The 24,896-nt window shown below is 44.3% G+C and overlaps 1 protein-coding gene across 40 annotated transcripts in view; it reads left to right on the top strand.

The window, feature by feature from the left end:
• TCF7L2 (transcription factor 7 like 2) overlaps positions 1-24,896 on the top strand; it is a 238,739-nt gene that overhangs the window by 181,667 nt on the left and 32,176 nt on the right. For 18 of the 40 annotated variants that reach the window (XM_064269285.1, XM_064269286.1, XM_064269293.1 and 15 more), the window contains 6 exons: positions 12,315-12,447; positions 14,801-14,903; positions 16,945-17,031; positions 22,428-22,568; positions 23,186-23,345; positions 23,891-23,998. In XM_064269285.1, the coding sequence (XP_064125355.1) occupies positions 12,315-12,447; positions 14,801-14,903; positions 16,945-17,031; positions 22,428-22,568; positions 23,186-23,345; positions 23,891-23,998 (732 nt within the window). The remainder of the gene's footprint in view (positions 1-12,314; positions 12,448-14,800; positions 14,904-16,944; positions 17,032-22,427; positions 22,569-23,185; positions 23,346-23,890; positions 23,999-24,896) is intronic. The other 22 variants (XM_064269288.1, XM_064269289.1, XM_064269300.1 and 19 more) reach the window with 3 other exon arrangements.

Here is a 24,896-nt window from a genome sequence, read left to right as displayed (position 1 = left end):
CTCCCCCTCTCCCCACCCCCTCCCTCCACCCCTCCTGTCTCTCTCATTCTGGAGAAAGCTCACAAAACTCTAAAGTCAAAAAGCCAGTTAGTATTCTGACTTTTAGAGTGCCAGGGGACATAGGAAGCTTCTGGTCTTCTGCTTCCAGAAGAAATCTTGAAGGCACAGTCTTTTCCTCTGGAAGGAAAAGAGAGGGGTGTACATGTGGCAGGCCAGGCCCTACAAAGTGTCACTTACTTGCATGTCACTGTGACGAGAAAATATACTTTTCTCCCCCTCCCCCTCTCCCATCGCAGCCCTCTCCCTAAGAAATTTGTTTTGAGGGATTTGACAATCTTGCAGAAAAAGTGCCTGCCTCCTGCATGTGGTTGATCATTTTCCCTCATGGCTGACTGTAATTTCTTTGCTACTCTTAGCGGTAGCTCTGTCCTTGCGGCCCAAGGTAACGGGTGAGGGAGAGGGACTTTTCTTAGATGTCCCGAGCTGGCTGGGGAAATTGGGTGTTCTCCCTTCCTTCAAGGATTCCATAACGGTGAAGATTAGATACAAGAAGCCGTTTTTTAAATTAAAAAAAAATTTGAAATTTAACCTACAACCAGCTGATTTTCAGGGTAGATTTTCTTCTTCTTCTTGTGGGATGCGGGTGCAAAGGGAAGAATTAGCCAAATAATCGCAGGCAGTATGAGTGCGAACTTTGAGCACTTTGAGTATACCAGGCCCAACAGCTGGAGCCATCTCGAGCTTTTAAGATGCTTTTTTTCAGCTCTTTAAGTGAAAGATATAAGGGAGGGGAAGCTGGGAGAAAAAAAAGTGAGAAAAGCAGTAAGGGAGGGAAAAAAAAAAAAAAAGCTGGCCCAGTCCCATCTTGAAGGTACAGAGAAAGTTTTTTTTTTTTTTGAGGTGGAGAGAAGGGAAACCAAAGCTATTATGTACCTGAGGGATGCAATTTTAGTGGGAATGGAAGATTTGAGTGGGAAGGGAGGCCCCGTGGCCTCTGGGTTCTCTCTCTTCCAGCAGTTGGGCGGTTGCCACCTCAATTTGAATTGCTGGGTGAGTAGCGGAGAGTGTGTGTGTGTGTGTGTGTCCATACTTAATGGTCTTGACCATCGAACCTCTGTGCTTTGCTTTTTTTTTTTAAATTCAGACGGTAGGAAGGAAAAAATAAAAACCAGAATAAAGTGGTCAGCGCAGGCGATGCCCTTTTACTATACACTTTTCACAGCAGTTCTCCCCCCCTGCCCCCCCCAGGGGAAAATGGTGGGGACAAGAAAGGGTTGAAAAAGGACGGGGAGGAGAGAAAGCCTGACTTTCATCATGATACTTACAGTTATATAGCAACTCAGACTCAGATATGATTGAGCTGGTGTCTGAAAAGGGGTAGCAGGGTTTGGGATTTCTTCTAGCAAATACTTTTTTTTTCCTTTGCCCACCAGGGTGGGCTCAGTTGGAAGAGAGAGTGAGAAATGACATTGCCTCATTGAGGATCGTGCTTTTGCAGCTTAAGGCATTTTTGAGCAATAAGATTTTTACAGTAGCCGGGCTTGTGTAAACTGTGTATTTTGGTTTCATATTTAATGCACACTTTCTGTTGCTCTATCTTTGGTTGTATTTATTTGCAATCTGCAAATTTAGATGCTGGCCCTAGTCTTGCTTGTGGTGTTTGTGTTTTCTAAACTTAATATAAAATGTGTTTTGGAAACCGGAGCAGGAGACCGATGACAGCTTGTCATGCTGTTTAATGATTAGGGTGAAGGCCCTTTTGCAATCTCAATTTTGGGCTTTGGACACATTATACTGTGTTCAACTGATGGGTCGAATCTTTTGCCACAAGCTGTATAGGGATACTCTTTTAAATTTTTTAGGCAAATCGCTCATTACGTTTTTTTACTACTTTCATTATTTTGTTGAATGGCCAAACACAGACATTCCCAGTGGTTGGTCAGCTCTTAGATCCAAATTTCTGGAGAAAGGTAATGAAATATCCTATATGGCCTAAAAGTTCTTATGTTTTCACAAACATGTATCAAATCCTATATGCCATATCGAAGCGAAAAGTGGTAGATAGTTCTCTAGTCGAGCATGAAGGAACAACAGAGACTGTATGTCTTGGACTTCTTTCTGGTTGTGTATAACTTTCTAGTTAAATCGATTGTGTCAATGGTCAAGAACTGTGAGGAAGAGAGAATGGAAGATGGCACTGCAAGTGTGTAAATCGTGCTACGCCAATTCCCCACCCTATGGTCTCCCCTCTTCAGGTTCCTAAAAGGTTCAAGGCCTTTGTTTATTCAAATTACTGGGTTACCTAAGAGTGGCCTTGCTGCTTTGGTGGCAGTAACCTCCATTGTTGATATCCTGTGAGAAGGGAGTTGCCTTTAAAGGGTAAATTCCCGATTCCAGTGATACAGATATTATGATCTTTGTATTGTCTCAACAGGCTGCCGCATCGGCATTTTCTGGAAGCAACAGAGCCTGCAACCATGTATTCTTAGGGAAACCTCCCCTTTGGGGCTTGGAGTTGGGGTGTGTGTGTGTGTGTGTGTTTGTGTGTGTGTGGTGGTTGCGGGGGGGGGCGGCGGCTGAGCTGTGTAATGGAATTCTTTTGCAATATTTTGGAATATGATGAAATCCTGACATGCCCTCCAGATTACATACTTCTGTACACATTTGAGGGTAGCTTTTTGTTTGTTTTTGCTTTTTTAATTGAACTTTGCCTGGGTCATTCCCTTGTTACCTTAAACTTCCAGCAAGACAGCTCACCATGAGAAGCATCACAATAGTGCTCCACCCTGCTCGTTCCAGTGGGATCCTGGTCTTTTTCGTGTGTGTCATTCATTGAAGCTGTAGAAGCCCCTTAAAGGATGCCCATGTTTGAGATACTAACAGGGTGGGATACTAACAAGACAGACTATATAGCAGGACCATGTGGTTTTAACCTGGTTCTTGTCTTCCTTTCTGTCTATTCATTCATGCTCAAGCCTAGACTTTGGGCATTTGTGTCTGTTGGGTCACAGGAAAAACTTTCATTTCTCTTTTCTCAGTTTACCTGCTCTTTTCTAGAGAGAAAAGGTACCTGGTCTCTGAAGAAAACAGCTGTTTCTGGAGCATTTAACTGATTCCATTTCACATGCTTAATTTTTTTTTTTTTTTTTTTTCAAATATAGACTAGATTCTGAAGTTCAGCACGGGGGGACAGAAAAAACAAAGGATGTTTTTATACAGCTATTCATTGTAAATAAATTAGAAAGATGGTATCAGATTTTGTCCACTGCATCTCCCTTGAATTCCCCAGGATGTAATAACCATTATGTACTTAAAATTGATTCAGAATCAAAATTGGTGATTTCCTTTCCATTATATTTAGGAATCACTAGATTTTGGATGGTTGGGCTTGAGGGAGTGGTGGTCCAGAAATTATTATTTTTTTCAAGTTGTTTTGGTGTGAGCTTTTGGATGTCTTTGTTTAGAATAGGTTAGATTCATTCCTGACACTCTTGAAAATCTGCTTTCTTAGAAACAGCTGTACCCTCTTACCTAATTCCTGAACATTCCCTGCTAACTGGGATACTTCACAAGATTGAGTTCACTAACGCTAATATCTAAAACCCAAGTAGTAAAGAAACATCTTGCAGTAGGTTAGAGCTTGCACATTCCTGGGAAGGAACTTACTTAGGAGCCAAGTGGCAGTTTCTGCATCTCTGAGACCTGATGGGGGATTAGAACGATCAGATTTACACCCCCTTCACTGCCCTCCCGGGTTGAGACTTTTGTAATGCGGTGGCATGCTGCTGGAGGGAGGCCAGCAGGAGGGAACCCCAGAAACTCAACAGTGTGAGGGGTGAGTCTGGACTTGTCAGGCCGAGAGGTCAGCTCACTGGCGTTTTAAAGGTTAGCTAAGGAAAGCACAATGGGATGCTTTCGTTTCATCGGAAGATAAATGAGAACGAGTGGAAATAAATTATGTTTAATGAACTTAAGTGGAAGTAATTGTTCAGGAGCCTGTGAAAGCTCCCCTTTGCTGGGCCGGGCCTTGGCTGCCGTGGTCACAAAGCCCAGTGGCTGGAGGTCGTCCTCATTTTCCAGATTTCAAGGTCCCCCTTTACGTGCCCACTCCCTGCCCCATTCCTCCTCATTAAGAAGAGTCGAACTGCGCTCTCTAGAACTGTAAGGCTTGGCAGTCCATTTTACCAGCTGGGTTGTTACGTTATAGAAAGGACAGGGAAGAGAATTTTGCTTTAAAGGCGAAGGCCTTAAGATGGTTCGAGTTAGTTCTATGTCTGTGCATATGGGCGAGAGAATGGATGAGAACCGACTGCACATTTATCCTCTCCCTGCCTGCCCTGTTCAATCATTTCCCAGTAAGAAGAATTTTAATGCCTCTGTGAGGATATGAGGAACTTTGAGTCGGCCGAATTCTGTAGATGGCAGGGAGCATCTTCCTCTTCCTCTGCTTGCTGCCTAAATGGATTTGATTCCAGGGAGCGAGAGGGAGACAAGTCAGCCATTGATCACTTAAAAAACAAATAGCCAGCACCCTCAATGTCAGGCTCTTGGGTTGTAGAAGGGAAACTTGGCAGCCTTGCACAAACCCAGAAAAACTGGCTGGTGTCAAGTTGATTCTAACTCATAGCAGCCCTATAGGACAGAGTAGAACCGCCCCATTGGGTTTGCAAGGCTGTAGTCTTCATGGAAGCAGACTGTCACACCTTTCTTCCAGGGAGTAGGTGGTGGGTTTGAATCACCGACCTTTTGGTTGGCAGCTGAGTGCTTTAACAGCTACCGGGGCTCCTTGCAGCCTTGTGAGTCAGGGTAAATTCTGCAGAAGCCGGGCTGGGTGATACAGGGCCCTTTGAGGGTGCAGGCTGGTCGCGTCTCTTCTGTTTCTCACAGACATACCTCCCCACTGCTCCAAGTAAAACTGGAACCATGTGAAACCTTCTCTCATTTATTATTTTCAATAGGCAGAGCTATAGCTATCAATGGAAGTCTTGTCCAGGAAAACAATGTGCCGTTAGCTGGGTACATGGCCCCAGACAGAAAGGACCAACATTAAACTATGAAAGGGCCCTAGCTACTGCCACCAGATGGGTCCTGGGTGGCTCTTGGGTGTCTGAAAGCTGTGAAGTGAGGGGCAGGGTAAGAGGCTCTGGAGAAGCCCATTTGGCCAAGGGTGGAAGTTCATCTGCCACCCTTGCCTTGTCTGTGTGTAAGATGGTTGCAGGATGCCAAAGCAAGCTGTTCGCCAGATGTGTTGGGATGGGGCTGTACATGCAGACCTCCAGAATGGCTCTGTATAGGGATCCTTTCAGTCACTGCAGAAGCTGGAGAAGAAGTGGATGCTAATTGTTGGGGTAATAGGCTGTTGAGGCTGGGGGTCACTGTTCCTGACCGTTCCACCACCCTCTGGTTCATAGCCTGAAAAAAATCAGTTTTGTTGAGTCACCAAGGGTTGTTCATTGAAAAAGAAACCACCCCTTCGTCCCTAACCCCTCCTCTGCACCAACTCTCCATGGCTCCAGTGACGTGAAACATCTATTAACGTTTTACTAGTCGCCGTTGGCCTCAGCACAGCCATAATAAACAGCGTCTGGAAAATACATGGAGATGAGCTATAAACCCCCTTTTAATGTCAACCTGGAGCGGATGGTGTCCCTTCCTGGTGCTGGTCTCAGACCCTGGGAGGGCTGATAATTTAAGACCACTGAAGACCTTCTACATCCACCCCAAGGAGGGGAAAAGGCTGACAAATGCTTCTCTGTGCTGCTTTTGTTTTATTGTGCTGGGCTCGTAAAGGCACTCTCTGGCCCCATTTTTCTTCTGCAGAAAGGGAGAGCAATAGAGGAGTATTGAAGAGGAGGGCCGGGAGAGGCCAGGGCCAGCAGTGGCTGTATTTGTTTTCAGCGTCTGTTGATTAATAGGTTGTGAGGTGAATGGCAAGCTTTCTTTCCCTTTAGGTTAGCCATAGTTATAGAAGGTTGAGGGGTTGGGGTGAGAGGGGAGCTAGCAGAGGGGACTGATCTAGAAGTGCCTTAATCAATCTTTCATTTGCCAATTTCCAAATTGTGAGCAGCGTTTGGATGAGTGTGTGGTCACCTGGCGATGAGGGTGGCATGGCCAAGTTGCAGAACTCTATGCTTAAGTGTTCTTGAGAGGTCAAAGGTCAGCTGCAGAGGGGCCCAACCTCTCCCTGCCCCCCACCCCCCCGTAGTTCTATGAATCCTTTGGGTGGAAAGGCTTTGCACTTTGAGGGCTGTTAAAGGATCCTTTCTTTATAGTTTAACTATTCAGTGCTCAAAACCCATAGAACTTAATGAACAGAACAGGGGAAGGCCTTGCTTTGGGAAATAGCATTTTCTCCAGGTCAGAAGCATAAAGCCCTAACAATTTAAAGTCAGATGAGGGTTTTGGTTCCTTTTAAACAGATAATTGTTTGCTTCATTTGACGGGCTCATTTCTTAGCTGACTTTAGTTTCTCGTTAGGGACCACATACAATGTGTTTTTATCATTGGAATCCTGCTGGGCCCTGATATTACCTGTGTACATTTGAGAAGGAGAAACATCTTATTAAATGTTCTTTACCCTCCACCTCCCTTAACCTGCAAAATGCTGTAAAACCCCCTGCTGATAGTACTCAGTGCCCTGAGGCAAGGGTGTCCCTGGCAGAAGCAGAGAGCTCTAACAACTCCTAAGTTTTGGTTTGGAGGAGAACAGGGCCCATTGTCCTGAGCCTGGTCCAGATCCCAATGACTGCTAGGTATGGGGTCTGGAGGACTGATTGCTGTTGAGTTGGGAAGCATCTGTATCCAATTGGGAAGGTTGGCCCAGACTCACCTCATCAGGACACATCTCACTACGTCAACACTGCGATTAACCCCATCCTGCCCTGAGCCTCCCAGACACCACTAGGTTTGTGCAGACAGAATGGGGGAGTGGTGGGGCACCCTGATGTATAGTTAGGCAGGTGAGGTGTCAAGGCCTAGGAACACCACTTTGCCAGGGCGTGTGACCTGGGCCAGGTTTCTTCACCCACCGCATGGCATTAATAACAAATGCTGACTCTTTCGATGTGAGAATTTAACGGAAGAAAGTATGCCACACCCTCATCAACACAGAAGCTGGTACAGGGTCAAGACTCCATTCATTGGGAGCTGTGACCTGCACTGGAGTCAGTTCTAGTGCTTCAGGTTTTGCAGGTGGTCAGTCCTTGTTTCTCAGGCCCCACCCTCATAACATCTGGACAAGGGCCTCCAGATGGCTCCAGGTGATGTGTCTCAGAGACAGCTGATGGTGGTGAACGTGGACAGCTGTGCCATAGCACCTTGAGATGTTGTGGACTTTTATGAATTCTTGCTGTTTTTGTGGAGCAAACATTCATAGTTTCTGTCATCTTCTCAAAGAGTTAGTTACATGCTCTCCATATAGCCTACCACAACCACCACTACCATACTTTGAACACTAATTAGCTGTCACTAAGGTTAATGATTTTGTACCTCCAGGTAGTTTTGCAGACATACTTAGGTAAAGTAATTACCTAAAAGGCACATGGCTTTATGCTGCAGTTGTTTGCATTGAACGCAGGACTCTTGGTCTCTGGAAAGAGAAAAGGGGAGGGGATACATACTGCAGACTGTTTACCCCATCAACACCTCCATTCTAGATCATTGCATCCATTTAGATTCCATTAATGCATTTCTGGAAGGTTGTCTATATTCCTCCCCTGACTTCTTAACTCTTCTTTAAAAAAAAAAAGAAACAAAGGTAGGCTTTTCACATTTGAATTTTCTTAGGGTGGCACAGTTTTGAGCACTATCCTTAAAGACCTCTTCAAAGAAGTGGGAACTGTTCAAAGAGAAGAGGAAATTCTAAGGAATATTTTCTATTTATATTGTTTCGTGTTTCATTCATATCAGCTCACCCAGATTCTGAAAGGACATTCGTCAACTTCAACACATTTAATTTTCAACTCTTCTGTGGCGTTCTTACTTCTGAGCATAATAAAGTGATATTTTTTTCTCAAAAGAGATAAAAAATATATTTATCAGATATCACATTTTTAAGAAGGGTGTATGCCTGAGGAAGAGTGGCTACAAAACGTCCTCACACTCTTGCCCCATGTCCCTAATGAACATCCTTATGTTTGAAATAATGAGTGAAGGCTGCCTGTCATTTTAATTAGAAGAAAGAGTCTAGAGGGGTAGCTGAAGCCCGGGTGGTGCAGTGGTTAAGAGCTTGGCTTCTAACCAGAAGGTCAGCAGTTGAGTCCACCAGCCGCTCCTTGGAAACCCTGTGGGGCAGTTCTTGTCTGTCCTTATGGGGTCGCTATGAGTTGGAATCGACTCCACAGGAATGGGTTGTTTTGTCGTAGAGGGATAGCTAACCTCATCATTAGCTTCCATTGCATTACATAGTTTAAAGCTTCTTCATGTTGTGTGTTTAACTATGTGCCAGGAACTGAGCTAAACACTTAAATACACAATCTCATTTTAATTTTCACAATAACTCTGTAAGGTAGATACGGTTCTCATCCAAAAACACAGAAGTGGAGACCGGAGAGAGGTCACACTGCTAGATTGGCTTGGTAGAATTTGAACCTGGGACTTCTTGCTTTCACAGTCCTCACTTTGGTCACTTTTTAAGGCCCCGTTGTAACTGAGATGATGGCTGTGAGGGTATTGGGCTGGATGATTTCTGAAGGGCCAACCTGCTCTCGTCTGTGATTCCAAAACCCATTGCCCTCGAGTCAATTCCCGACTCATACTGACCGAGTAGACTGTATTTAAAGAGCACAGCCATTTATGCAAAAGGAGTCTGTGAGATTGGCTCTGCCCTCTTTTTCTTCTGCTTGCCTTTGCAATCTGGTGGTTCTTAGGTTGTTCACGATATTGTGTCCACCACTCCCAGAGGCTGGGCACTACAGGGGACACAGAGTTCTAGAAGACACAGTCTTTGTCCTTAAGTATGGTGGGACCAAGACAAGTGCATATGCAACTTCGTTCAAGGCATAAAGTGTTATAGAAAGAAAATCCTCCAAACATAAAAGCAACCCAGGTATAGGCAGGTTGGTTGGAGCAGTGACTAGACCCTGGTTTCTGCAGGTATGACTGCATTCCCGCTTGTTGCCTGGGGACCAGGCAACTTGGAGAGGCGTAGTTATGCTGTTTTACAGGGACTTGGCTAGCTGGCATGGAATCAAGATCAGAAAAGAGAACCATGTCCTAGTAGGGCCCACACTTTTTCCCCTAAAGCCAGGCTGCCCCTAAAACTTCTCATCTCCCAAGGTACAGAACTTCAACTCAACAGGAAAAACTAGTTGATTATATTCAATCATACAGGAGCTTTAGCAGCCAGAACAGGGTACAACTTCTGTGGGAATCACCTTCATAGATGTATCTAAGAGAAAGAGTGAGAATTAATTTTTAAATCCCACACACTGTTAACATCACCATTGTCTACATGCTGTCTTTATCATTTACCAAACAAGCAGAGAAGGTGACCGCCACCCCCATTTCCTATTAGTCTTCCTAGGAAAACAACTGTGGAATTTTGGTGTTGTACTGCAGACGGAACCATGTCATCCAGACAGCTTCTCCCTAACAGTAGTGATAACAATAATAAACCTCTAATTTTGTGCTTACCGTGGACTATGGGTTCTGTGCTAAACCCTCTCCACGTACATTCTAAAAACTAGGACTTGACTCATGATTAGAACTCAAGTCTCTGTGTTTGCCTGTGTCCATGTGATTCTCTGGCCTAGGGATTCTCCATCGTAGCTGAGTAGAAGAGCCACCCATGGTGCTTAACAGGCAGACCCAAGGTACCTAGGGCCTGAGCGCAGACTTACTGAATGAGGTCCCTACTGAAATAGAGTTCCTAGGAGTAGGGACCAGGGATCAGTACTTATAACAAGCATTCCAAGAGATGCTTGACTCAGCCAGGGTTGAGAACTATAGGCTTCATTACCTGTCATCCCTCCAACCCCATCACAGATTTATACTCTTGCTTCCTTCCATTGCTTTTGGCAATCCCCCTACCCAGAAGGCCTTGTACCCCAAAGTGACAGCCCCTCTCTTCTGAGCTATGTATGGTTCTTCCTGTTGGCCCCACCATTTTTCTACATTTACTTTACACTGTCCGGGACTGGTTTTCTTTGTTTCATGCCAGAGAATGGAAAAATGGAAAGCTTCTGGAGGGTAGCAGTAATCCTGTTCCCTTCTACCTAATGGTCTTCACTCTGTGTTTGTCTCTCTGTCTCTGTCTGTCCCTCTCCACCCTAGCACATGGTGGAAACTTCTTGTTAGTTTCTTCTCAAGCAGCCCTAAACCCTGTTGTTCTGGCCTTGCTGGGACCTTGATGGCTGCCGACTCAGGGAGTGTCACTGGCTTCCAAAGCTCCCTCTGCTTTGGTTGCTTTTAATTTAAGTGCTGGGATTCCAAAAGGAGCCCTGGTGGCGGAACAGTTAAGTGCTTGGCTGTTAACCAAAAGATCGGTGGTTGGAATCTCCCAGCTGTTCTGAGGGAGAAAAGACCTGGTGATGTGCTCCTGTAAAGATTACAGTTTCGGAAACTCTGGGACAGTTCTACTCTGTCATATAGGGTTGCTATGAGTCAACTCACAAAGATGACAGCCTAGAAAACCCTGTGGGCAGTTCTGCGCTGTCACTTGGGGTCGTCATAGTCAAAAATCAACTCGATGGCCCTTAACAGTGATTCCAAAATGGTAACTCACAACAAGAGGCACTTTTGAGCAACTGGCTAGCCTCTTTCTCTGAAAGAAACCAGTCGTTTATAGGAGCCAATAGACCAGGCCGTTGAAACTGTCGACTTCTTTTTCTGTAGTTTTTTCCTGGAACATCTAGTAAGGGCATATTTTTCTTTCCAAACCATACCCATGAAAAAGTTACAAGCGCCTTTTAATGACGCCTTTCCCACAATGAACCATGGTGAGAAATGCTCTTACCATATTATACCCCTTCTTCACCCATTAAAAAAAAAGAAAAAGGACAAGAAGAAAAACTATAAAGAGAACTGCTCAGTGGTCCCTGAACCCAAGAGGCGCTAGTGGGCAGCACTAGAACCTTACTTCTTTTCTCTTAATGCGATTCGTTTTCCTTGATGTTAATGCAAGTTGTGCCTTCCTAAAAGTAATAAAAGGAAATGAAGACACGTTCTGAAATGAAACTTGACTCTAATCCATTCATCATCTAATACTAGCCTCTTTATCTTTGCTGGTACCTAATCTGGTTAAATGTCCCTGTTGTAGGATTTTAGTGAAAATCCTCTATTGGGAATAGGGTTTTTTGCAATTGGATTACTCTCAGTAAATGGCCCAGTAGTTCGCTTGTTTCAGCTTAATTTTTTCTTTGTGATCTTGCTAGGCTAAGTCACAGTACAGCATAGTGTAGGGGAGGAGGGGTGGGCTGTCATGGGGGAAAGAGAGGAGAATAATTTGGGAAGGCCTGGTCATGGCAACTAGAAGAATCTTTAAAGCGAGTTCCTTTTTCTCTGCATCTCTCTTCCTACCCACCCTTGTCGAACATAAAAATGCCCACACTTTGTTTTCTAGAACTGCCTATTTCTAAAATGCATACCTTTTATTAGCCCAATTCACCATCATCCAGCTAATTTATTAGGGGTCCCCTATGACTTCCTAATGAAATTCCTAATGAATCCGACCTGCTGTAATCTGCATAAAATATGCAGGTGCTTGCCTGGCAGTTTAGAGCTTTCTGGTAAAGTTCACACTCCCTACCACAGCACGAGTGGGGCTATTTATCCACAATGTCTATAATGGATTGTTGTATTCCCACTGTTTCTAAGAGGCAGGGGCTAGGAGCTGGGGGGTAGGGGTGGGTAAAGAGGTCCGTGCAGGGTGGATTTGGGCTCTGCCAAAGTGTTTAAGTGTCCTGTAAATGAAGGTTTTCCTAGTCACCCCAGTCCCCAGGAAGCCTGCCCACCTCCTGGAGGTTCCACTTGTGGGCCTGGGGTGGGAGGTCCCCCCACAGGCAGGAACACAGTAGGCCTGGGAGGTTAAAGTCCGCTGCTTCTGACTTACCTGCAGATGGGAAAGGTGCAAACTCCTGGGCTCCATGATGGGGTGGTAATGGAAAAGGTATTTTAAAAGCCAGGCTTAGTGGGGAGGTAAAAACTGAAGCAAACCAACCCTCAGAGCTGCCTTACAACTGTTATTTTGAAATGCTTCGGGGTGGGGGGAGTTGAATGCAGCTTCTAAAATCAAGGTGGGAGGTATCAGAGGGAGGGAGCACTCAGGTGCTGGGAACCAGCTTGATGGTGGCTTTCTCTGTTCTTTCCTCCAACAGTCGAACAAAGTGCCAGTTGTGCAGCACCCCCACCACGTACACCCTCTCACGCCTCTCATTACGTACAGCAATGAACACTTCACCCCAGGAAACCCTCCTCCACACTTACCAGCCGACGTAGACCCCAAAACAGGTAGGCCGTGTGCTTGGGGGCCAAGAGAGAGTGCTGGTCTCCGCGCTCCCAAATGACCTGCTGAGGCTTCCATGGGAAGCCCAGGAGTAGGGTGCGTGGGACGGGGGGTGAGGCCAGTGGTGGGAGGGGCTCCTGTTCCTCTCCTGGGAGTTGAAAAGGAAGCTCTTGGGGAGGCCAGAGCCTAGTGAGGGAGTAGATTCCCTCTCCAGTTGGAAAAGTCCACTTGCAGTGCTAGAGATACGCTTAAAGTGCCCAGTACCAGTACTCTTGACAGGCTCCCTTGGGAACCTCGCTATAAATCACTCTGTTTTCCCGCAGTGGCTCATAACTCCAACACCTTAAATCAGACTTGGAAGACGTAATAGTTCAAGAGGCTTCTCATAGGTTCCCTCTCAGCTTCCTGGGCATAAGAGCCCTGACATCCTGGCTCCCGGATCCCTGGTTTCCTTGGCAGTAAAGGGACTCTAGTCACTGGACGGTGACTTGTTGATGCTACCTCCCGAGGCCACAGCTCTGGGTTCTGCGTTCTCTTTGCTAATTTATTTCGGTTGTCTCTCCCCTATAAGATGGTTGGTATTTTTGAGCCCATTTTACAGATGTGAAAGTTGAAGCCCAGGAAAGTTTCATAATTTCATCATAGAACAACCAGTAGGATCTCAGTCCAAAGTTGTCCCTTCATCCTCTTTCCATCCCACTTGCTCTTTGACTGCTTTTTCCTCAAGGAATAGAGAAAGGCAAAAGCTGATGTTACTTGTAGTGCTCCTTACAGCAAGATTTAAAGCAAGCAGACAGCCACAGCGTGTGGTGGGGTAGTCTTGAGAGAAGGGGTAAGGCTGGGGTGTGTCTTTTTGTTCCAGAGAAGAACTAGCTAGGGGTTCCTATTCCCAGCTAATGAGAAGGATGGATCTCAAATGGTGATTTAGTGTCACTTTGTCAGAGGGAATTGTTTGGTTCCAGGCTGAGGTAGGCTGCCTCTTTAGGCGGCCTTCTCTGCCCCTGAATGAAGCCACACATTAGCTGTTTTTCACCAGCCTTGCCACCACTGAGCCCCCTTTGTGCCTTTGGGACTGAGCCTTGCATTTGGACAGCTAGGGGGGAAGCCAGAGGAGGCCGCCAGCCAGCCCCAGCTCTGCGAGTGAATGGCAGCATCAACGTCTCATTTAAATAATGGTAGTACAGGGAATAGCTTTTAAATGGTTATCGTAAAACATATGATTAACGTCTGTGGACTGTTTACTTTTCCTCTGCGAACATTCTTTCAAGTGTTCAGATGGCTCCGTGTATGGTCCAACCCCAGTTAATCTGTTTGGTTTTTGTAATAAGAGAGAAAGCAATGCCTGCATGAAAATGTCACCTAGGGAGACTTAATTTACAGATTAAAAGCTTCCTGAATGAATTACAAAAAAAAAAAAGTTTTCATCCAGGAACGGTCCCTCACTCCCTTCAATACTCTGGTTAGTTCCATGGTATTGTTCATTTTGCTTCCCACTTCAACTGTGGGGATCATTTCCTCTCTGTCAAAATTGCTCCCAGCCTTTTGCTCTCTTAGAATGCATGGCAAGGTATGCTCCTGTGGAATTAGGAAGTGGGCGGTGGCTTGTGCCTTCAGACTTCATGCGGGTGTGCTTCGTGAAGATTCTTTGCCCCATGAAGAGAGGTGGTACTTAGTCAGCAGGTGGGGTTAATTCACACAGGTGATTGTGTCTTCCAGCAAACTATTCTAGAATCAAGTATACCAAGCCTCCAACATCTCCCATTCCTTCAGTTCTGATTCTACCCTGGATAAAATGTCAAATGGTATTTGGTCACATTCTCCTACAATTCATCTTCTAAGGTGAGGGGAAAGCCTTCCAAAGGAGTTAGCTTTTCTTTTCTTTTTTTTGAAAGTAGGCAAGAGAAACCTTTCAAAAGATGTAACTCAAAAAGTATGTTAGAAGTCAGAGGAGTAACTCTAAGGTAGGGAAGTCATCAGAATTTAAAAGGATAAATTGACAAATTGGGAGGGCAAAGGGAATTGGTGTTAGTTGATAACGTACTATGTGTTAAGCACTTAACTTTTTTTAATTCAAGTAATCACAGCGATCACATTGGCGGAAATACCCAAGATGACATTCTCTGAGTCTGTCCAGTGCCACCACTGTATCAGTCCATCTAGAATGAGAGAAACTAGTTTTTCAAACTAAAGAAGAGGAGAAATGAGCTGAAACTTACCAAGAACTCTAAATTATGAAAAGAACCTCATGCTGGAATTACAGAAGAGATATTCCCTTCAGCCTTCCCCTGTTCCCATCCTCAAAAGTTTCTCTTCCCTTCTGTCCCCGCTTCGTACCTAAAATGCTGCTTCTTCTCTTAGGAATCCCACGGCCTCCGCACCCTCCAGATATATCTCCGTATTACCCACTATCGCCTGGCACTGTAGGACAAATCCCCCATCCGCTAGGATGGTTAGTACCACAGTAAGGAGTTCCATTTTTTAATTTCCTTTTCGTTTTTACATGGGCATGCTTATTATTTATTCTGTGCATGTATGTGTGTGCTTTCAAAGACAGGGTTGGGGAGGAAGGGCTTGGGGAAGATGGCTTGGTGAAGTGCCCTATGGGAAAGCAGACAAGTCAGTAGCCATTCAGATGGGTTATGTAGAAAAGGCTATTGATACTTAGCTATAGGAACCCATTGCTCTCAGAGGCTCCAGGGTTACTCTATGGACAAAGGTGCCCTTAAGATACTTAAGGAAATTCAGAACGCTCTGAGGGTTCATGTCCAATGAAGCAGATCCTTATTCTTCTGCCACTGTTCAGAGCCCAAGTCTAGAACGCTTGTGCTATTTTAGAGCCCAAACTGGAATCCTGTCATTGGACAAGGCAGCTGAGTCATCCCTTTTCAGGAGTTGCCTGTGTGGGAGCAGGTGAGCGGGAACAGGAGCAACCTAGTTTTGAAATCCAGGGGTAGGAGTGGGGACTGTTCTCTCAGAACCCCACAAGCCCTAGCCCCATCCTGACCCTCACTCCCAAGGCTGACAGCAACAGCAGACAGTTTTGTCTATTGAGATTCTCTGTATTATTTAGCCAGCATCTCTGAAAATCTTTGAACATTGAATGCTTTACCTAAATATGAGAGGTGGGGATGGGTCAGCTCAAACCCTCACCTAGCATGTGGGGCCTTCCTGGTGTCTCAGCCCCAGTGCCTGGCAGTGTCCGGATAATTCAGCTGCCTTTTTCAATTTGTCTTTTTGTCACCCAGTCTTCTTTTTAAAGTAATATCAGCCATTAACCATTCTTAGACAACTTTAAAAATGTGTCGAAATGAGTTGAAAGGCCTTTAATGTCTAAGCACACAGTGTGTGTGTATGATGTGTATTTTGTGATTGTGTGTTTTGTGTATGTCTCCATGTTTACCAGTGATCTCACTATTCTCTTAAAAAAAAAAAAAAAAAGATTTGTTGCATCCTAATAGAAATAGGAAATAAAAGATCCTGGTAAAACCCTGAAATTTGAGTCTTGGGGGAGGCATCACTTCATAGCCTTAAAGAATAAACTTTGAGAGTGATTTCATGCCAGTTCTACACTTAACTTCTCTAATGGAATAGAGTCTGTGCTTTAAAAAAAAAACAAAACAAACAAAGAAAACCCCTGCTATGTAGTAACTAGATGAAATACCAACCCTAGGTGTAGGTTTCTGTTAATTTTTTTCCTCCATATTTTTGTTCGGAGAGTAGGCATGAACGTGATTGTGTGACTCATTTCTTCTTAAATAGGATGGGCCACTTCTTGAATAGTTCTCAGTCATCATTTGCCCCACTCAGCTGATGGGGAGATCCTTGAAGGCTAGATAAAAAGGAATAGCCAACTCAGACAGCCCTCTGTCAAAAAACGTGGTGTGTCTTTCATGAGGATGCTATTTTGCATGTTGCTGTATTTTTTAATTATTGTAATGAGGTGTGATTGTCTATTGGTTACCCACAATTCTTCTTGGGGACTCTCCCCCCAAGTAACTCTTGTCAACACTTGTTAATTTGACAAAAGGCTACAAATTAAGCTCTGTTAATTTAATGTTTTCTCACCAAGATCTAAATACCGAAAGAGGCCCAAAGCGCAACTGAAGTCCTTTGATTCACTGTACTTTATTTTGGTATAAATTTACATTCATTATTGTTTTCCTTTGGATGTGTAGCCCTCAATTAGTGTGATGGCTCCATTAAAGCAAGTGAGACTTCGCCTTTAATTATTACAACAAAACACCTAGTTTCAGCTTGGGGAGAGGGTCTCTATTGACATAAGCAGAGGTTATAAAATTTAATTAGCCATTCCTATCAGATTTATGGCATTCAAATTGTTCTGTGTTTCTTCCCTTTGATCCTTCCTGTACAATCCCCAAGATTTTTGTTCTGATCAAATGAGAATAAAGCTTACTGTGCAGAGAGAACTTTTCCCTTTTCTTCTTCTTTTCCCCACCCCCACCCATTTCAGCTCTCTCACTTTTTACCCCCCCTCTTTGTAGGCAAGGTCAGCCCGTGTATCCAATCACGACAGGAGGATTCAGACACCCCTACCCAACAGCTCTGACCGTCAACGCTTCCATGTCCAGGTGAGTTCCAGAACTGGAGCCTTCAACCAAGGCCATGGGTACCTTCTGGGAAAGTTCTCTAGAGCTCTACCAGGCCATCAGGGATTGCCACTACTAATGGGGTAGATGGTGTAGCATTAGGCTTTACTCGTGGAATGTACTGAAAAGTTGCCCTGGAATTCCAAGGTAGGTGAGGTGATATGATGTCTTTTTAGGTCTAATGTTTGAGTCAATTTAATTGGGCAATATTTTTATACAAATTAAGGAAGCAGGAAGAAATAGACATGAAGAGCTTTTTTTTCTTAAAGTATCTCTTCTCTGTTGCCCTATACTGGGTAAGAAAGGAGAGGGTGAAAGTAATTTTATTATTATACAAAGAAGAGTTTGAGAAGAGGTTATTAACCTTTTCAAAACTTAGATTCTTCATAGCCAAGGTGAAAGGACCCTCCCCCCACACACATGCACCTCGCTCAAGTAGCGTTGTCTAATAGAAACATACTGTGAGCCACATATAGAACTTTAAATTTCTAGTAGCCACATTAAAAAAAAAAGAAAGAAAGAAACAGGGAGTTATGTTTTTTTTTTAAATTTTATTATAACATAAAATTTGCCATTTTAACCATTCAGATGAAGTTATCTTTAATAATATATTTTATTTAATTCAGTATATCCAAAATGTGTCACGTCAACATGTACTCATTGTAAAACAGCTCTTAATGAGATTTTACATTCTTTTTTTTTTGTAGTTAGTTTTTGAAATCCAGTGTAAATTTTACACCTTACAGCACGTCTCAATTTGGACTAGTGCTCAATAGCTACGTGGGGCTGGTGACTACCACAATGGGCCTGTGTAGCTGTAAATCTTTTAAATTTTTAAAAAATTAAGTCTTTAAAAAAATTTTTTTAGATCTTCTGTTGTTAAAAAAGCCAACAAACAAGCGTGTATATACATTCATATATGTATATGTAAATAGATATGCGTACATATGCTCATATATGTGTATCTACATGTTTCTAAGCCCCATATTCTCCTTTTCCTATTGCTGATTAATTCTGGCTAATTTTTTCAGGGACTGCTAGTTTATTTACAAACTGGTTGGCAGCAGTATGTTTAAGTAGTCACTAATTGCTCCTAATGATAGTTTTATTTTCTGTTCATCTGATTTTCAGTCAAGTTAATTAAATCGGTGGAGGTTTAGACTTTCCTGATGGGCTGAAGCAACTAATCCATTTTGATGATGGCACGTAATTAAATTAGCATGCATTACATGGCAAAGATGCTGTCCCCGGCCTCCTCCTCCAGTCTCTGTGGCCAACATGGCAAGCCCAAGACCAGAGGGAGGATTGGGAAGACGGGCCACAGTACCCTTGTCTTTCTTACAAACAGATTTTGGTGAGGGAGTGAGAATCCCATTCATTAATAAAAACAAACTGTAGCATATATAACATTTGTCATTATTCTATCTTTATCATGAAATCATAAAGATGTATTTCCCACATGTGCTAAAGCATCTACATTTCAAAATCCACACTAGTGTTGGTTAGGTGGGGAAAACGCTCGTGTGTTCTCCCCTCAATCGTGAAGAGGAAGGTTACCTTCATTAAATAACGTCATCACGACCTCGTAAGGCATGGAAATGAACAGGGAGTCTCCCAGGAGGAGTGTGGTGTCTGAGCGACTTAGGATCCTCCACAGCGCATCCTCCCCGCATCCCAGCATCTGTCTCACCTACCCGCTTATTTTGCACGTTTGTTTACTTGGTGGGTTCAGAGGTTAAAAGCGGTGAAGTAATCGCAGGATAGGGCCTGGGGTTAAGCTTATCAATTGAATTATCATTAGGAGGCCAGTGGATGCTTTATAGGTGGGCCGGGGGATGGAAGGGAATGGTGGGAGGAAAGGTGAGGGGCGCAAGGTGCGGGGGGAGGCAGCCGATTCCCCAGGTAGGCCTTATGAAAGGTAGCTAGTTAAAAAGCGTATACAGCAAATTAAATACATTATTGTGGTAATGGGGCGACAGAAGTATAGGTCTATTATACTTATGGCAGTTACAGGAAATGTAGGCAGCTTGCCCTGTTCCAGAACACCCTTTGATATTCATTCTATTCAGCAGCGGGGCCAGGACTTCTCAGAATTAAGTGATGGGTCATTATACTTTAAACACCATGGAGAAGCCTAGATTGGCAATTAAACAGCTCTTGCTGACACTCACTTGTGCCACCCTGTGACCCCCTTTAGATTGAGATGTTGGAGCTCCGGGCCCTCAGCCTGCTAAATTGGTGCAAGACTCTTCTCCTGACGAGAGCGGGCTCTGAAATCTGCCGGCTTCAAAGGGAGCGAGATCATGTATAAACCATAATGTGGGTGCACCGTGGCTCACAAAAAATAAGGCAGGAAGAGATGAAATGTTACAAGTGCAAGGGGGAAAATGAGAGAATAATGACAAATCTCATGCAACTCAGAGCAGGATTGTTGCACAGGAAAATGCGTCCCACTGCTTGTGCATAAAATCAAGGCCGGCAGATGACATCCAGTTAACAGAAACATGTCAACAGTGAAGCAAAGTGAGAGTGAGTAAGAGAGAAGCCCCTGAGACAGCCAGAAACAAAAATTAGTTGTCCTTAACAAGTTAAGGTTCATCATTATATTCTGGCTTGGAGCCATAAAAGCAGACGAGGGCATATAACGAGCTGCTTAGAATTTTTAGGGTGTTTATTGCAGTTGGTGAAATAGCTGTCTTGCAGAAAGGAGTTTCTTAAGCGAAGGTGTACATACAACCCCCCCACACACGGTCTGTTTCTCTGCTATAGGTGCTTCAGATGTATGACGGGTGTTAGGTATATGAAGTCAGTAGTGTTGGGTCTTGGTGGTAGCGCTTGAAATTTTTTGCCACCTCAAAATGTACTCAGACTGTGGTGTCTCTCGCTGGTGTTTGGTGTAGGCATGCTCACGTGCGTGCACACTGTGCTTTTGTCTCTCTCCCCCTCTCTCCCTCTCCCTCTCTCTCTTTCTCATGTCTGTACACATATTCTTATTCTGCAGGAAGGGAACATATGTATTTGAGGAATGTCAAGCCTTTAAAATTCACAGTAAAAGCTGCCACTCCACCCACTGCTTCACCCAAGGGCTTCCAAGAACACATGTTCTTAACTTGTGTTTCCTCTGAGGCCTTAGTACAAAGAGAAGGAACGGGGTAACCCAGGAGCCCCGGCGCCCTCCCAAGGGCTTCCTTTCCATCTTTTTTTTTTTTTCCCTTGGAGCAAGAGTGGGTTGGGAGTTGTTTTTTTACCCCCACCCTCTGTCCCCCCCCCTCCTTTTTTTTGGTTACCCTAAATGGACTTAAAACCAAAAAACCAAACCCATTGCTGTTGAATGGATTCTGACTCTTAGCAGCCCTGTAGGACAAGAGCAGAACTGCCCCATAGGGTTTCCAAGGAATACCTGGTGGATTCGAACTGCCGACATTTTGGTTAGCAGCTGTAGCTCTTAACCGCTATACCACCTTGTGACTCATATTAAAAAAAAAAAAAAAACAAACATGCTGTTGCTACCGAAACTTTGAACATTGGCTTTGATTTGGTTTGCTTCTGAAAAGATTATTAACATAACCAAAATACTAACATCTCACCTAAAAATTCCTAATTTCTTATCAACCAAATGTAATAGTTCCAACATTGGCTTTAAAAGCAAAGACAGGCTAGAGAGGACCCCATGGAGATGTAATTTCTGAGTCAAGAATGTTCCCCCTTCACAACTCTGCCTTTATTGGTCTTTTCTCTGTTGATCTCTGTAGATTTAGTTAGTACTTTAATTTTTCATCATTTTCCAAACTAACCCTTATTACATTATTTTGATTACATGGAAGCTGTTTTCATCTCTAGTCCGTCTATGAAAAGAGCCTTGTAAATAAACGCAGGATCCTTTTGAAATAACTGTTATGATAAAAACCCTCGTTAGTACCACCAGTTCCCATACACGGCCCAATACAAGATCCGGCTGATTCAGTTGAAAATAAAGACCCTCCAAAATCGACTTTCTGAAGAGCAGATGGTTATTCCTGGGAGGGCATGTTGGGCTGTTTGGGGTTGGGATTTCTTAAGAAAGCATTGCAAGTGACGTGATCTTGATTCCCCTTCTCCTGAGTGGCTTCTCAGTCTGTTCACTGGCATAACCTTGCCAGGCTGGAGCAGGAGGCTGCCATTGTCTTTTTCTTTTTTTTAGGTTTCTACCCACTGGGCCCCTCCCCCTAATTTTCTCTATGGAAGTATTAAGCTAGTCTAGGACCCGTGATTCTTCTAACCCAGTATAAGTCACAGTGACTCCGAAACATATCAGAAAATGGGAAGGCTGTCTGTCAGGCCCAGTCATCAGTTTGCAGATGGGTGGAGAGTATTTTGAGATGAGATTTTTCTATCCCGGCGAATTTCCAGGGCTGGGAAATGCCTATTCAGGGCCGAAAATGGGTTTCAAAGAACTTTCCTAAAAATAGCCAGTACTAGATTAGAAAACAAACTTTCATTTCTTTGCTTACAATTTTCATAATAATTTAGAAGGACTTTTAGTGCATAGACAACATGTTATTAAGTAAAAATGATTCAGAGGTCCTAGAATTGTTGGGCTGGAAAAGACGTATGAAGTGGAATTTAAAGTTTCATTTTTGTACATATAAAAGTACTGCTTTTTTGCTTCTTTCCATAAGAGGATACAAACTTATTAAAAATGTCAAGGACTTAGGATGAGAACCAAAATGGAAATACTGGGATTTTCCCCCATCTCTCTGTCTCACTCTCCCATTCCTGTCAAAATGGTGGGACCCAACAGCTAAAGAAAAATAAAAATTTTATTGCATCCATCACCAGAATGAGGCCTAATGAGGCGTGCCCAGCATTGTCAAGAATCTGTATATACTTCAGCCACGTTAATATTTTATTTAGCTGTCAATATGCAACAAAAGATTTCTCCTTTCATTCTGGAGCTGATTACAAAAAAAAAAAAAAAAAACCAAACCCATTGCTGTCGAGTTGCTTCCAACTCATAACGACCTTATAGATTAGGACTTAGGGAATTGTATCCTTGAATGCCACCAATAATGGCTCGAAAAGAAAGTGGACGTGTGATTTCCGGCAGGTATTCTGAGCCCACTTTTCCGCCCAAGTACATCAGTTGAATTTGTCTTTTGCTAAAGATGTTAAAAATCATAATGTCTCGTGTCAGTAGCAATAATGAAAGGGGAAGATTGGCTTTAATGACATTATGAGAATCATTATGTTTAATTTATCGCTAATTAATGCTGACAGGTTTCATATGCCTTGGGCTGCTTTCATGTGAGTGTTACATGCTGTATTTTTTTTTTTTTTTTTATTATTGTGTGTACACATCCCTCCCCATTCATTCACTTTTATTCTGACGATTTACACAGCTTTCTGTCTTCTAGGTTCCCACCCCATATGGTCCCACCACATCATACTCTACACACGACTGGCATTCCCCACCCGGCCATCGTCACACCAACGGTCAAACAGGAATCCTCCCAGAGTGACGTCGGCTCACTGCATAGCTCGTAAGTGTTGGCTCTTACCGATTTTATCTTTGCCAGAGGGTCCAGCAAGCCCAGTAGAGCAGCTTTGGCTTCAGGGCATGGCTCCTTACCTAAGGCTGACCTGGTCTGGTTGGTTTGAGTGCAATAAAAATCTAGCCCTTCTGGGGCCTGGGATTCCCTACAAAGAGGGAGAAAATGGATTATGGCTGAGCTTTACTGATTGTACCCATTGTGGGGTAGACCAGAACACCCTTTTTTGTGTACTTGAATGAACTGGGATTTGCAACTGCTTCCCTGAACCCTAACGCCTTAATAGAATGTTTGGCATTTTCGTTTTGAAGGAATGAGACGCCTCTCAAGATGGAGAAGGCAGCCATGTGCTTTCCCCTCTGGCTTGGGAAAATTGTATATTTGTGAAACTTGAGGAAGTGATTACAAAATCTATCTCTTCCTCCACCCCCTCCCCAGGCTATTTTTGTTCCATTTTCCAGGGTGGAGAAGACCAAAAGTGGAAGCGGGGGTTTTTATTCAAAACTGCTAGGTTTGGGTGTGAGGAGTTGGGCGAGGGCTGCCAGGGAGGAAGTTGGGCCATGTGACTCTTTACGGGGGTTGTGTCTGTCTGTTTTGTCTCTATCCAGAAAGCATCAGGACTCCAAAAAGGAAGAAGAAAAGAAGAAGCCCCACATAAAGAAACCTCTTAACGCATTCATGTTGTATATGAAGGAAATGAGAGCAAAGGTCGTGGCTGAGTGCACGTTGAAAGAAAGCGCGGCCATCAACCAGATCCTGGGGCGGAGGGTAGGCTCGCTGCAGTGGGCCAAGGGGAAGTAAGGGTGAGGATGTCGCATGTGGGGTGGAAAGCCTCCCTGTCCCCATTCGTTTGGAGAACCCTTTCAGCCCCATTCTGACTCCTTCGACGGCCTTCCTTGAGCCAGACCAGGAACTCTGCATTCCGATAACATTCAGAGCAACCACAACCAAAATCTTCCGCCACCCCTAAAGAGAGAGAGTAAATGCTAGGACGATATGCCAATGTAAATGACAAGATAGGCTTTTGTCCAAACATTCCCGGTAATGACAAAAACCAAGTGCCACCAAGTCAATTCTGGCTCATGGTGACCCCATGTGTGTCAGACTAGAACTGTGCCCCATAGGGTTTTCATGCTGTGACCTTTCAGAAGCAGATCACCAAGGCTTTAATGCCAGGAACCGGCACATTGCCAGAATCAGCAGATGCCATTTCTGGATGGACTCACCCAAAAAAGATAGATTAGTATTCACACGCTGGCCGTAGAGTGTTTGTGACATATTTGCATGTCTGTCTCCTCCTGGCGCCCCCTTAGTGGCACGCATTGTCCAGAGAAGAGCAGGCGAAGTACTACGAGCTAGCCCGGAAGGAACGACAACTCCATATGCAGCTGTACCCAGGCTGGTCCGCACGGGATAACTACGTAAGTGGGTCACTGTTCTCCGGACTAGCCTGTACAGTTGTATTGTGTGTTGTATGAGCAAAGAGAATAGTAACTGCCAACTTACATCAGGCACTGGAACCATGTGGCCCGCCCAGTTCCAGGACCATTACCATCTCACCCAAGCACTGGACTGAAGGGTCTTGTCTTGGCCTCCAGCATGGCTCTGTTCAGCACTGCCATTCCTTAGAGAGGTTGGAGGAGGCTGGTGTTCCAAGTTACAGCTCGGGACCGACGAGGTCAATTTGGGACTGTCCACACCTGCTTGTCCACATCTTCGAGAGCTGCAGCTCTAGGATTTGCCCAGTGGGGCTCATGAGTACTAGCCCAGCTCCTCCGTGTGCCCCAGTGGTGGCGTGGCCTTATAGGGGAGACCAGTGGGTAGGGATAAAAGGGGAGGGTTTGATTCCTCAGAGGTCTTGCAGCAGGGTCTTCATCCTTAAGAGGAAAAAACAAAACAGTTACCTTATGATACCATGGCACAGTACAAGTGGGAAGTCTATATTGTCCTAAAAGGGGCATATCCCTTAAAGTAGCCAGTGGAAGTTGTCCTTTGGCAAGATGGACAGGATATTGGGCCCCAGCCGGGGTAGGGGCTTGGTGTGTGTTATGTGATGTGTGTGTCTCTGCTTACTGTGTTGCCTGTTGCACTTGCCTAATTTAGTCTCCTGGTTTTCAAGAAACACAATAGGATTACTGTTTTCACTGTTGCCGTGGTTGTGACACCTGGGATCCTTCTTCTCCCATAAACTTGCTCTCCTTTTTGGTTGGAGACCTCTGTGAGTTCCCATTGTTATCATTTATTCTGCGTTTTGCACAATACCTCCAGTTCTGGGCTCTCTCTACTCTCTAGATGGATGAAATGCCTCTTACTTTGTCG

This window comes from Loxodonta africana, chromosome 16 (assembly GCF_030014295.1).
Source record: "Loxodonta africana isolate mLoxAfr1 chromosome 16, mLoxAfr1.hap2, whole genome shotgun sequence".
Classification (NCBI taxonomy): Eukaryota; Metazoa; Chordata; class Mammalia; order Proboscidea; family Elephantidae; genus Loxodonta; species Loxodonta africana.
Note: the sequence above shows the minus strand (reverse complement) of the source record. Positions and strands in the feature narration are given on the sequence as shown.